Raw genomic sequence first — 14,543 nt, forward strand, 5'->3', positions numbered from 1 at the left:
CCCCCCTCCGTCTGCATTAAATATACCTTCCATTCCAAACAAGCAAACCCATCTGAGCCAACCCTTCAGTTTTAAACATTGAAGTTTCAAAACCACTTTTTTTGCTCTGGATAATCAGCCAGTAATATAACCAGGGATCTTCGTGTTCAGCATTCTGCAAAATCTTTAGTCGAGGCTTTAAAATGGTGCCGACTTGGACAGTTTTAGCTTTAACTACAATCTGTTTTTGTGACAGACAACAGTACCTCCTGCCGGGCTGAGTTTCACTCGCTTCACTGAGGATTCGCTGCTGAGACACGCTCAGTTTGTTGTAGAGCAAGTGGAGAGTTATGATGAGGCTGGTGATGTTGACGAACAGCCAATCATTATAACTCCCTGTATGAGAGATCTGATCAAACTGGCAGGTGTCACCCTTGGGAAAAGGTAAGTACTTTGAATTTAAATTTACACTTTAAAGTTAATTTTAAATTAAGACATACAACACAGTAACAGGTCTTCCGGCCCACAAACCCGTGCCGCCTTACAAAACACATATGTTTAAAGGATGGGGGGTGGGGGAAACAGAGTGCCCGGAGAAAACCCATGCAGAATCAGAAAGAACATACAAACTCCTTACAGACAGCACTGGATTCGAAACCAAGTCACTGGCACTGTAACCGCTACGCTAACTGCCATCGTTTTGGATAGAAGTGTGAGAGAGAAGTTTTAGAGATTTTTTTGGATGCATTTTAAGACCTAAAATAGTTGATATTTTGGGCTACTCAAACCTGGCCAAAACAGTCACTGGCTGTAGAGAAATAAGATGATCCATACAAAATTCAGGACTCCACCCTTCCTATCTTTCTTCCATCTCCTAATGATTGAGTGTGAATAAAGGGTGTGTTCTGATGAGCTGGCTGACCTCATTGGGTCTACATTGATAGAATCATTTTGAAATTGCTATCCTTAATTTTTTTTTGTCATTGGCACAGCTGATGTAATATATGACATAAGAACATGTTCTTCCCATTATGCTCTTCAAAAGAGCATCACTTCATCGTCTATTTGTGTATAATAGCTTTATCTGTCACCCCATGAGTATTTTAGATTAAAGAGAGCTCTCGGATGCATGAGCCTTTAAAGTTTACCTTCAATTTGGCTGTTTTTTTTTAAGACGGGCAGCAAGACGACAAGCTATACGTCACCCTACCAAGATTGATAAAGATAAGGGGCCTACTAAAGCCACTACCACCAAATTGGTTTATCAGATTTTTGATACTTTCTTCTCTGAGGAAATTGATCAGAATGACAAAGAGAATGGTTCAAAACGGCAACGCTGTGGAGTGTGTGAGGTATGTGTTACGTAAATCAATGGCGTGACTGGGGGCGCTCTTTCCATTAGCCGCTTTCAGGTGCTCGGACGCAGAGATAATGCGCCAGCAGACGCAGCTGCAGGAGTGCAGCTGGGACGTTCAGGTGGCCACGGAGAAGACGCCTTTCTGTCACCTGAACATGCCGAACGAACGCCAGCTCCTGTGGCCGTAGTCCCACTGCTACTTTCAGTTGCAACGGGGGATTCTCTGAGCCGGAGATTGTACCTAGAGGAGGAGGGTTCTGGCCGGGTTCTCCACTTTCAGGTGGCCACCTGACAGCCACATTGGAGTACAATAAGCGGCTTTACAGTCGGGTATTCTGGCCACCTGAAAGTGCCTATTGGTGTAATATATGATGCTGACCTATGAGGCTGTTTCTCTCCTGAAGGATTAAGGGGAGTGGACCCTTTTTATTCTTTGCTCCACCATCAAGCATTTTCTTTTTAATTGTGTGATATAGGTTTGTCAACAGCCTGACTGTGGGAAGTGCAAAGCTTGTAAAGACATGGTGAAGTTTGGGGGTGTGGGTCGTAGCAAACAAGCCTGCTTACAAAGAAGGTAAAATTAATCCTGTTTCATTATAGAATATTATAATTTTGTAGCATGAATACAGGAAAAAAATTTCTGCCTAAAATTTTATTGTTACTTTGACATTAGTTAATGGTGATTAATAAAAACTATTAATGATTTGCTCAACATAACGAAACAAGAACCAGCACTGATGAAGTTGCTTCTGCCTGTCAAGTATACTTTGTTGTTTGAATGTACCAAAAGTCGGAAGAAATTGGCAGTCTGCGAACTGAATCCACTGGCAAGGATTCTATTCTTGCACTTCACTGATTTGTTGATGGAGGAAAAAAATAAGAGTTAGGGCTATGAGAGGAGGGGTGGGCGTAGGTGTACCAGAGGTGAACCTGTCCACTGAACAAGTGGACGGGACACCTGGTGAATGGTAAATCCTTCATTTAAAGATCATTGCTCCGCTTCAAGTACATGTTGTACATTTCACACAAGGTGTCCAAATCTGGCTGTGAAGGAGGCTGACGATGATGAGAATGACGAGGATGATTCCGAGATTATTGATAAAGCTTCTCCCAAGAGAATGTTGCAGGGCAGGAAAAAGAAGCAGTCAAAGAGCCGCATTTCTTGGATTGGAGAGGCCATCAAGGTAAACAACATTCAGATCTCAATAGTAGTCTAATATCTGACAGCTGCTCTTTGAAGTCCTCAATTCTGAACCCTTTCCTGTTTCAGTGCACGATGTTGGTTTTAAATCTTTTGAGTGCAAGTAGACCGAATCATCGCAATAAAGTTCATTGTCTGATACTTATTTTCAGTCTGATGGAAGGAAAGCCTATTACCAGAAAGTGTCTGTGGACGATGAAACTCTGGCAATCAATGACTGTGTGGCAGTCAGCCCAGATGACCCCACCAAGCCCCTTTACTTAGCAAGGTTGGCATCTTTTAAAATTTTTGGTTTTCCTAACAAACCCAGAAAGAACACTAAAGTTGTTGGGTTTCTGCAAATCTTTGTGGATTCTTGTCGTATGTATTTATTATACTAACATTTTTGTGTCTGTGCTCGGAAATTATATTTGGAATTATACTAGTACTGACTAGTTGAAAGTCAACAGGGCCGTTAATAATTCGAATGTGATAGGTAGATGGGGTGGTTTACAATTTTGTGTGCAAAGCTTGAGTCCTCTGGGAACTTCATTGTAGTGCCACATTACTGCTTTTAAACTATCCTCCTATGGGTTAAGTTTCAAAATTTGTTTCAGCTACATTCTGTCCAAGGATCTGACAAAGCCACTTTGTTCAGGCTTCCTTTGTCCTCTGATGGTACAACCTGTGATTAGATGACGGGTGAGCTCCAGGGTGTCTGGATATTCCAAAAAGCCACAATTGAGTATTTTTGCATTGAAATTGGTTTGGTTACGTTTTTGTGGACCCTCTGTACATTTTTACTACAGAATCACATCCATGTGGGAAGACGTCAATGGGAAGATGTTCCATGCAAATTGGTTTTGTCGCGGCACGGATACGGTACTGGGTGAGACCTCCGATCCACTTGAGCTCTTTCTGGTGGATGAGTGTGAAGATATGCAGTTATCCTATGTTGACAGCAAAGTCAAGGTGATCCACAAGGCTGCCTTGGAGAACTGGGCACTAGAGGTGAGGAAGCTTTCTAATTGTTTTCATGCACCTAAATTAGGTTCACAGGTTCTCCTATAATTCACAAATTGTTTTGATGTGTAAAGGATTATAGGGTAGGGAGGATTTAGCACCTTTATATGGTTCGGCACAACATGGAGGGCTGGAGGGCCTGAACAGTGCTGTAATGTTTTAATGGTTAATGATAAAATATAGTTCTGCAATGTTTATCATTATACAATGACCGGATTTTCAAACCTTGCTGATACTATTTCCAATTACTATGTATTTTATATAGCAAACTTCACCAAGACCACCCGTAAATTAGAGGATCAACAGCTAATTTTCCATCTGGCTGATCTCTAAACGGATGCATTAACATTGACTTCTCTGGTTTCTGCTAGCCTACTCTCTTTCCCATCCTTCTGTCTTTCCTCCAGCTCTCCACCTCCTCCCTTCTCCATTCACAGAGCCATTCCCCCCCCCCCCCTTGCTTGCTGGTGTGCTCTCCCTCCTTTATCCACCTATTACCTCCTGCCAGTGGGACTGTGCTCCTCTCTCTGCCCCTGGCTACATTTTGTTCATACTTTGATGAATAGCTCATGGTCAAAAAGTCAATTATGTACCTTTGCTACATAAAGTACAATGACCTGCTGAGTTTCTCCAGCATCGTGTCTTTACTCAATCATGGTGGCTGGAGACTTTTGTGTTTTACACCTATGTATTTTGTTGCTCAAGTTTCAAGCTCTGTTGGACTATTTCAGGCCCTCCTTTGGGTATGTTTTCCTAGTTTATATATTTTGTAATCTTTGACTCTTAACGTCTTAAATTCATGCTTATGTAGTTGGCTGCCTGAGGTAGGGTCAGAGCCATCTTATTTATGACTCAACTGCTACTTAGAAGTGACACAACCTCAGTTTAACACATCCTCACTGCAATAATTATACAGTGGAAACAAAGGCTCAATACATAATGGCTTTCTCCTTTACTTGGCCTTCAAGTGCCAGCAAGGCAACTTGTTCAATCATGAGCTGCCAAACGAGTAATGAAGAAATTATTCTCCTTAACTTCCATTTACTGGAATTGTACTGGTGATGAGCAGACACAATTATTGTGCTTTCATCTTCCTTTTTGAGATGTCTTTAGTGCTTGGTAGTGCAATCAGTATTATAATACAGCAAAAGTTGAAAATAATTTCATAGATTGAACTCACCAAAGTAGCGATGTGATAATGTACAAAACTGGATTTGTTTTAAATTAAAAGTTATGGTTCTGCTACTGATCTTCAAAATAGTGCTGTTGAATCTTTTCGCTATCCATGAGAGACGAAGCCACACCCACTCAAAACAACAAAGCTCGCAGGGGAGGTCAGGTGCCAGCCTGTATTTTTGTGTTTCAAGTTCAGAGACAAATGGTTAACCTCATACCCTTTTTAATTGGGGGCAAGAGTATGATATTACAGTTAATGATGAGGAATGGATATCTGCCTTGCTTACTCGTTTACTGGAGAAACAATTTACTCTTAATGCAAGTTGTGTAATTTAAATCAATTATTGATCCAAAAGAAAATGGTGCAATAAATAAGTTTCTGCTTTAAAATAAATTTTGCTTGTATGTTAGCAAGAAACAACTTGATTTGACAGACTATCATTAAATGGCTTGGAGCACTAAATATAAACATTGAGCATTTCCTCCATCAATGTTTGTCTTTTGTAGATACATGTGCAGTCAGTGAAGTGAGAAATGTCTTCTTGTGCATCCTAGGGTGGAATGGATGATGACTTTGAGCTAAAAATGGTTGAAGACGATGGAAAAACCTACTTCTACCAAATGTGGTATGATCCAGAGTATTCACGGTTCCAGATCCCTCCCAAATCTGAATCAACAGAGGAGAATAAGTACAAGTGAGTAAAGGGAGAAGAGCAGTTCTGTGTCTGTTAGATGCCATAAAACTGAAAAGTCCTTGAAAATGCCCACTTCTTTAACTAAGTTTCATCTTCTTGATTTGCTTAGTGATTGGGTAAAATTTAGCATAATGGCTCAGTAGTTTTGAATTCCCAGTGCTGACATTATTGAGCCCTTCAACAGTCTGTATTCCAATCTTGATCAGTATCTCATTTGTCTCGGGGTTTCTTTCCTCAATTAAATCAACAGGTGAACAGTGTTCAGAAACTTTTCAAAAGTCAACTTGAAAGTGAAAAGAACAAGATTAATTTATCCAGTAACTGGAACAATACAGCTTTTAATTTTGTTTAATTTTTAAAAATATTTTATTTTTGATTTTCAAGACTCGTGCAAATCCAAAACAATAGTTATGAGCCCAGAGGACCTCAAAATGCAGCAGCAATAGATATTCACCAAGACAAATGGTTACTTAAACAAAAGTTGCTTTTAATTATTTTTACACATGAAAATAGAATCAAACTTTAACTAATCACTATTAACAACAACCTAACTTAACCCCCCCCCACCTTCTAATTCTAAGCGCATGTGTATTAAATGTGTGTTTAAGTTTGGAAAGGTTCCTTGGTTCACAGTCCAATCTCACTTCTCATTACTCCAAGTTCACTGGTTGCAGGCAATTCTTATACTGTGCACAGAATTTAACATGTATAAAGTTCACCAGGCTTTGGTGCTTGAGAGGTAAATGGTTACCACTCAGAAAGGTTCTTGTCAGTTTTCAGAGAGAGATGTGTTGTTCCAGGACATCCAAACTGATGCACTTCCATTAGTCACCTCAGTGTCTTGTTGATGAAACTTGCCCATTTCACGGTTCTCCAGATGATAACTTCTTTCTTTCAGGTCACCACCGAGTTCCAGTCCTCTCCTCTTGCATGAACCACAAGGGGTTTGTCCAGGCCATCTTCCAAACTTGGGGTTCTTGCCAGCTTGCCCTGTTCCAGTCCCAGCTACTTGGGCTGGCTGCAACTCTCTCTCTCTCTCTCTCTCTCTCTCTCTCTCTCTCTCTCTCTCTCTCAGAGAGATATTTGACTCTCTCTGCTTGCAAAACCACATGACCATCTTACAACAGCAAGCTCTTCTCCAGACAGCAGAGGCACTGACATTCTCTTTCATCTGTTGCCTTTGGTAAATAACAATCCATTAGTGAAGTCTCTTGAGAACTCCTCAAAGCTCTTGCAAAAGGTGTGAGAAGCCGATATGTCTAGCATTAGCAGAACTCCAGTAGGCGAGAAATCAGACTGCTCAAACTACAGGGGAATCACGTTGCTCTCCATTGCAGGCAAAATCTTCGCTAGGATTCTACTAAATAGAATAATACCTAGTGTCGCCGAGAATATTCTCCCAGAATCACAGTGCGGCTTTCGCGCAAACAGAGGAACTACTGACATGGTCTTTGCCCTCAGACAGCTCCAAGAAAAATGCAGAGAACAAAACAAAGGACTCTACATCACCTTTGTTGACCTCACCAAAGCCTTCGACACCGTGAGCAGGAAAGGGCTTTGGCAAATACTAGAGCGCATCGGATGTCCCCCAAAGTTCCTCAACATGATCATCCAACTGCACGAAAACCAACAAGGTCGGGTCAGATACAGCAATGAGCTCTCTGAACCCTTCTCCATTAACAATGGCGTGAAGCAAGGCTGTGTTCTGGCACCAACCCTCTTTTCAATCTTCTTCAGCATGATGCTGAACCAAGCCATGAAAGACCCCAACAATGAAGACGCTGTTTACATCCGGTACCGCACGGATGGCAGTCTCTTCAATCTGAGGCGCCTGCAAGCTCGCACCAAGACACAAGAGAAACTTGTCCGTGAACTACTCTTTGCAGACGATGCCGCTTTAGTTGCCCATTCAGAGCCAGCTCTTCAGCGCTTGACGTCCTGCTTTGCGGAAACTGCCAAAATGTTTGGCCTGGAAGTCAGCCTGAAGAAAACTGAGGTCCTCCATCAGCCAGCTCCCCACCATGATTACCAGCCCCCCCACATCTCCATCGGGCACACAAAACTCAAAACGGTCAACCAGTTTACCTATCTCGGCTGCACCATTTCATCAGATGCAAGGATCGACAATGAGATAGACAACAGACTCGCCAAGGCAAATAGCGCCTTTGGAAGACTACACAAAAGAGTCTGGAAAAACAACCAACTGAAAAACCTCACAAAGATAAGCGTATACAGAGCCGTTGTCATACCCACACTCCTGTTCGGCTCCGAATCATGGGTCCTCTACCGGCACCACCTACGGCTCCTAGAACGCTTCCACCAGCGTTGTCTCCGCTCCATCCTCAACATCCATTGGAGCGCTTACATCCCTAACGTCGAAGTACTCGAGATGGCAGAGGTCGACAGCATCGAGTCCACGCTGCTGAAGATCCAGCTGCGCTGGATGGGTCACGTCTCCAGAATGGAGGACCATCGCCTTCCCAAGATAGTGTTATATGGCGAGCTCTCCACTGGCCACCGTGACAGAGGTGCACCAAAGAAAAGGTACAAGGACTGCCTAAAGAAATCTCTTGGTGCCTGCCACATTGACCACCGCCAGTGGGCTGATATCGCCTCAAACCGTGCATCTTGGCGCTTCACAGTTTGGCGGGCAGCAACCTCCTTTGAAGAAGACCGCAGAGCCTACCTCACTGACAAAAGGCAAAGGAGGAAAAAACCCAACACCCATCCCCAACCAACCAATTTTCCCCTGCAACCGCTGCAATCGTGTCTGCCTGTCCCGCATCGGACTTGTCAGCCACAAACGAGTCTGCAGCTGACGTGGACTTTTTACCCCCTCCATAAATCTTCGTCCGCGAAGCCAAGCCAAAGAAGAGCAGAACTCCAGTATTTCAAATAAGATCTGTTTTAAAGTGTTTGTATGTGACATACTCAAACAAACCTTTCCCAATTTATCTCCCAAAAGCATATCTATATGCTCTGTCACACTTCTCAACAATGATATATTACATTCAGTCCAGTTTTCCCCTTCCCTCCCATACCCCAATAGCACAAGGAAAATATTATGTAAATTAAACAAACATAAAGAACCAAAAATCTATAGAGCTACAGACCAAATATAAACCCAAAGTAACATAAAGTAAAATGAAAAAGATACGAAACAAGAGCTCGTCATGTGCGCCACGACCCACTTCATTTATCTCAATTGTTTCACTATTAGTACAGATTTTTACCTTCTATTTAGAAGGGGTGTAACTATATCTGCGTAAGTTGCAGATAAGGCTGCCATATCCTAACAAATGTGTTATATTTTCTTAAATTGTATGTGGTTTTTTTCCAGGGGAATACAACTATGCATCTCCGTATTCCATTGTGTAATGTTTAGTTGCGAGTCGGACAACTTTGTTTAATTGTTGTATGAATGATTTGCATTTCCTGAATTAAGGAACTTGCCTTTGTATAATTAGCAATCTTTCCAATTCTAATTCACTTTTGAGTTAGACAGACCCATCTGCATTAATATCATGCTTTAGTACTATGTTTCAATGCTATGCCTATTTGCCTATCATAGTACCTCTTGCATGTTGTAATTGTACAGTACAAGTCCAAAAATCCAGATGCCAGAAATTGGGACCATCTGAAAAACCAGACTTTTTGAAAATTTTCAAACTTTTTAAATTTAGAGACTTTTGTGTGTGCATGCATAAATATCACAGATGCACAGCGGCAACAAGTGGCCACTTTATTTTTCTTTAAAACTGCTCTTTTTGATAAATGAAGCGTGCTGTATTTGCTCAGGAATAAACTATTAAAATTGACTGTTCTTTAAATTTGGATTTTAAAAGTACTGCACAGAAATCCCAATAAATCTGGAGCGACCCAATCCCTGAACAGTCCAGATCTTTGAACTTTTGCAACCACTTTCACTTGTTCCCCTGTACCAGAAAAATCAACCATTTTGAATGTCAAAAAAAAAACTTCAGCTCCCCTTTAAAACTCTTTCCTTCCACCTTAAATGTATGCCCACTTGTTAATGAGGTGGGGAATCAAGCACTTCAACCTTAAGTATTATACATCAGATTGTTAAACTTGGATGATGAGTTCATTTGTGCCTTGATTTCAAATATTTTGCAATGAAAAGTTTTCTTTTAATCTCAATGGTCTTTACTCGCTTTAAAAGATACAATGTTAACTGGCATTCTTTGGGCCCCTAATTTCTAGATTCTGCGACAGCTGTACTCGGTTGGCTGAAATCAGGCAGCGAGAGATGCCACGGGTGCTGGAATCAGTGGATGCGAAGGACGATTCAAAGGTCTTCTACTCATTGGCTTCCAAGAATGGAACGCAATATAAAGTTGGGGATGGTGTTTACCTCCTACAAGATGCATTCACATTCAGGTAATGCTTATCCAGTTCCATTTAGCATTTTTGATCCTCTTTCTGAACAATTTTGAAAGCCTGAGTACAAAAGGCAGATATTAGTGATTCTAGTCAATGTATTGAATTGTATATTTTTGAAGAAATTCGTATAATTTATTGGAATGACCAGGTAGTATGGATTTGTTAATTCTACTATTGTGTGATTTTATTTTTTTTTAGGGTTGGATTATTCAGATTTTTTTTGTTTTTTGATTTGGGCATTTTTTTTAAAGTATATTATTGTTTGGCCCAAGCAGGTATTTCTTATGGTTTTTGGTGAAAGCTTTAAATTAGTGTTTTTCAAACTCCCCCCCACCACCCTCTAAACACATCCCACCTTAAGCAATCCCTTACTAATCACAGAGTACTGACGGCATAGGGATTACTTAAGGTGGAATGTGATTTTAGGGGTCAGTTTGAAAACCACTGCTTTAAATAGATATTAAAAATCCCCAAATTAGAACACAAATAAAACTGCAGTTTAAATGTCAATAACACCCTGCATTTTTTCTGTGTTAAACCTTTTAGAATGTAGGTCATATTTATGTATTTATTAAATGCAATGTATTGGATAGTTTTTTTAGATTTAGTTGTACATCACGGTAACAGGCCTTTCAGGCCCACAAGTCCATGCCACACAAATATACCAATTGACCTATAAACCCCATGCATACTTGGAGGGTGGGAGTAAACTGGAGCAGGGGGAAGAAACTCATACAGACATGGGGAAAGTGTTCAAACACCTTACAGACGTCACTGGATTCAAACTCTGGTCGCTGGCATGTAAGAGCATTGCACTAAGGGCTACGCTCTCCGTGCCGTTTTGCTACCCATGATAAGCCCATACCCCCAAATCACAGATAATGAGTCTAAAGTGGATGAGCAAGCAGGACTGAAAGAATTACTCAAAAAAAAAACAGTTTGTCTTCCTTCGGTTCTTCGCTAATGACTTTCTACCATGGGTGTCTTGTCTTCAGTGTTAAACCGTCCAGTCCTGGCAAGCGACCAATAAAAAAAGATGACGTGGATGAGGAGCTTTACCCTGAATACTATCGCAAGTCATCTGATTACATCAAGGGCAGTAATCTTGATATTCCTGAACCATTCCGAATTGGCCGCATTTGTGAAATCTTCTGTCATAAACGTAGCAATGGCAAACCCAATGAAGCAGATATTAAGCTTCGTATCAATAAATTCTACAGGTGAGCAGAGTTCCTTGATAGCAGCCTACACAAAGTGTTCCTTTCTCCATTCTGTTTTTGGTTGCTAAATCGATGAGAGTTCAACATGGAATTCGTTTATAGCCACTCACTCCACTTTATCTGAACTTCTGGAGTTTAAAAGGTTTAGACAGACTATTTGTCTTGCAGCGTATGAGGAATTCCGTATAGGTTAATACAACAACTTGTTTGTAAGTTGGTTAGAAATTTACATTAGCCTGGCCACTGGCTTTTTGCATGTATCTCAGCTGAGGAAGGCAAGAATGCAGAACTTGTTTAAAAATAAAGAATAAGGCCTAAATCAGAGGAGTTGTTAATTCGCATTAAGCCTGCTTCAGCTTTTTGTCCATCCACTCTTTTATTTTTCTATCCATCCCTGCCAGCAACTCAGAACTCCCCAGTAACTTAAATGGTTTTGATTATACTCGATAGCTGAATATATCTATGCCCTTCACTAGACTACCTTTGGGGTTTACAACCAAGTGGTTAAAAAATCATCCGCCAGATGTGAACCCAGCATGTAAGCAGACTCTAAACAAGAAATCCAAGAAGATAGGAAAAAGGCCACTTGTCTCCTCTCTCTGTTGTTCTCAAGATGATTTGATATTGGGCTGAATGTTTTGCTCTTTAACTCCCATTGCCCTTCATTCCAAAAATCCATCTAACTCATCCTTCAATATGGTGGTGCATCCATGCCCCTCTGGGATAGAGAATTCCAAAGAAGAAATTCCACACGTTGGTCATGTGTGGGTTGTCTGAGGAAGACTATGCAGTTTGATTCTAGACTGCCTCCTCTTTCTCTTCCCGTCCTTCTTAAAATTAGAGGGAACATCTCTGCTACACCTGTCTTGTCATTAACACTCTGATGTTTGATTTAATGAAGTCACTTCATTCTTCCTAACACCAGAGTGTAAATCTTACCTTGTTTAAAAGAAAATTCATTCCACCCTTGGAATTAATCTTGTGAACAACAGGCTTATTAGTATCTTGGGGTTAATATCTCAAAGATCCTTTGACAGAACTGGCATGTTCTAATAAAGGATCTCTGACCTGAAACATGAACTTGTTCTCTCTCCGCAGATTCTGTCTGATCTGTTGAGTGTTTATAGCATTTTCTGCTTTTATTTTAGATTTCCAGCATCTGTACTTATTTGATTTTCATTAATCTAAGTGAACCTTTCTGCACTGCCTCCAAGACAAGAATATCCCTTGTTAAGAAGGAAACCAAAGGTGTAAGCTCTAATGGCATTAAAACTTCCTTCATTACCCCAATGCATTAAAGGCTAATGTGTTATGTTCTTGTATGGGATCTCAGTGCCTCTGAATGCAGTATTTAATAGTTTTGCACTACAAAATAGTTTGCTTTTCTAATAGATGGGATAACTTGCATTTTCCCATTGGCCAGCTACCTTGGTACAGCCTTGAAGTAATAGTCTATGCTACCAGGCTGATGGTTTGTCTTTGATGAATGCCAGGCATGTTTTCTCTCAAATTATTGATTTTGGTAGTTTGGCCAGTCATTTCATTGCTTGGGGTTTTGAGGTGTGTTCCTGTAAATGCCACTGATTGCAAGTTCTCCTTTCAGAGCTGAGAATACACACAAGGGCCTTAAAGCCACTTACCACACTGACATCAACTTGTTATATTGGAGTGATGAAGAAGTGATTGTGGACTTCAAAGACATCCAAGGGTGCTGTACTGTGGAATACGGTGAAGATCTCTCTGTATCCATTCAGGAATACTGTGCTGGAGGCCCAGACAGATTCTATTTCTTAGAGGTAAGATCTTTTAGAAAACATTTGTAATCAATTTTGAAATGTTTATTGATAGCAAGTGGTAAGGAAAGAGACACCTTGAATAAAAGTATCCTCACACTACCTTGGTCACTAACTGACTTTTGCACAGTGAGACAAACTAAAGTCTGGTCTGCCTTCAAAGTTGTTGTAGAATAAAAATGCACAACTGCTATTCCAGCAACTTGTAAAGATGGGTTGGTTAAAGAATAAAATATCCCTTTTGTTTTTATTTAATTATTGCTAGGAACGTGCTGTAAATACATTTCAGAAGTGCTTGAGGGATACTAGATGCTAATCAGACACAAGTTTCTCACCAAGAATGTTTTGACAGTGAAAGATGCTGACAAGGTGCAGGAAGTTCTTGAAAAATTGTTGCACTTCTCCTTCCCTGTTCCTAAATTCAACACAGATTGTGAATCCACCCTCAAAACATCCTAGTTCCTTGTCATACGGTGTATTTCAGCAGAAAATGTTTTGTTCAACATCATTTTCCCTAAATAGGAGGCTGAGGGGTCACCTTCTAGAGGGAGATTCAGATTTATTGTCAGAGTACATCCCTGAGATTCCTTTTTCCTGCGGGCGAGGTGGAATTTCTACTTAGCGGTAGTGCAAAAAAAAACTGACACAACATACAAACTGCAATACAGAGAGAGAGAGAGAGAAAGTATGAGTCCGTAAGTTAGTCCCTGGTTGAGTTTGTTGTTGAGGAGTCTGATGGTGGTGGGGGGTGGGGGGGGGGGGGGGTAGGGGGGTGGAGAGCAGCTGTTCTTAAATCAGGGACTGGTATAAAATCATGGGAGGCGTGGAAACAGTGAATAAATGGTCACTGTCTTTTTACCAGCTAGGGGGTCTGAAAGAGCAGGTCATAGGTTTAAAGAGAGAACAAAAAGGACCAGAGGGGCAACTTTTCCACAGAGAGAGAATGAGTATGGATCGAGCTGACGTGGGAAGTGGGTACAATTGTGACGTTTAAAATACATTTAGACAGATAATGGGTAGGAAAGATTTGGAGAGATGTGATCCAAACCCAGCAAATAGAACTCGTTTGGATGGACAAATAGGGACGGATGAATGTGGCCAAATAGCCCATTTCTCTGTTGTATTTGCTCTGATTCTGCCTGTAAATATCTTGTTATCAATGTTGGAGACACTGTCCATTTTGCGAACGCAATGGATGCCATAAGAATACAAAAATAAAAATAGTTTTGAACTTGTATAAACTGCCAGTATGCAAATTGTATGGATCCTTATACTGTGCCTTGACTAATCCACAGGCCTACAATGCAAAGACGAAATCCTTTGAAGACCCTCCAAACCGTGCCCGCAGTTCAGCTAACAAAGGCAAGGGTAAAGGGAAAGGCAAAGGTACGGTGTTGAGAGGCCTGCTGGTCAGTGTAGTGCCATTAAGCTGTGGTTGATGTGACTTTATAAACTTAATGTTTCAAGTTAGTGAACTTTATCAAAACTGGGAAAAGTTAGAAATGAAGCTAGTTTCTCATTGAACCCAGGAGAGATTAAATGAGATGAATGGTGGTGAGAATTTGGGGCATGTATGTTTGTAGGAAATGTAAATTTCAAGTCCCAGAATAGAATTGAAGGGGGGAAAATAATGCTAGAAATTGTATGTGATATTGATGATTGATGGATACACAAATGGTATAAACGCTTACAATTCAACAGAAGTATTCTGCAAAAATG

At 40.8% G+C, this 14,543-nt stretch overlaps 1 protein-coding gene across 3 annotated transcripts in view; it reads left to right on the forward strand.

Moving 5' to 3' along the window:
• Positions 1-14,543, forward strand: part of dnmt1 (DNA (cytosine-5-)-methyltransferase 1) — a 102,816-nt gene that overhangs the window by 24,462 nt on the left and 63,811 nt on the right. For all 3 annotated transcript variants that reach the window (XM_069927424.1, XM_069927422.1, XM_069927423.1), the window contains exons 14-24: positions 236-423; positions 1,154-1,331; positions 1,813-1,910; positions 2,367-2,520; positions 2,690-2,805; positions 3,326-3,527; positions 5,271-5,410; positions 9,632-9,808; positions 10,807-11,031; positions 12,635-12,827; positions 14,120-14,210. In XM_069927424.1, coding sequence (XP_069783525.1) covers positions 236-423; positions 1,154-1,331; positions 1,813-1,910; positions 2,367-2,520; positions 2,690-2,805; positions 3,326-3,527; positions 5,271-5,410; positions 9,632-9,808; positions 10,807-11,031; positions 12,635-12,827; positions 14,120-14,210 — 1,762 coding nt within the window. The remainder of the gene's footprint in view (positions 1-235; positions 424-1,153; positions 1,332-1,812; positions 1,911-2,366; positions 2,521-2,689; positions 2,806-3,325; positions 3,528-5,270; positions 5,411-9,631; positions 9,809-10,806; positions 11,032-12,634; positions 12,828-14,119; positions 14,211-14,543) is intronic.

Source organism: Narcine bancroftii, chromosome 3, assembly GCF_036971445.1.
Source record: "Narcine bancroftii isolate sNarBan1 chromosome 3, sNarBan1.hap1, whole genome shotgun sequence".
Taxonomy (NCBI): Eukaryota; Metazoa; Chordata; class Chondrichthyes; order Torpediniformes; family Narcinidae; genus Narcine; species Narcine bancroftii.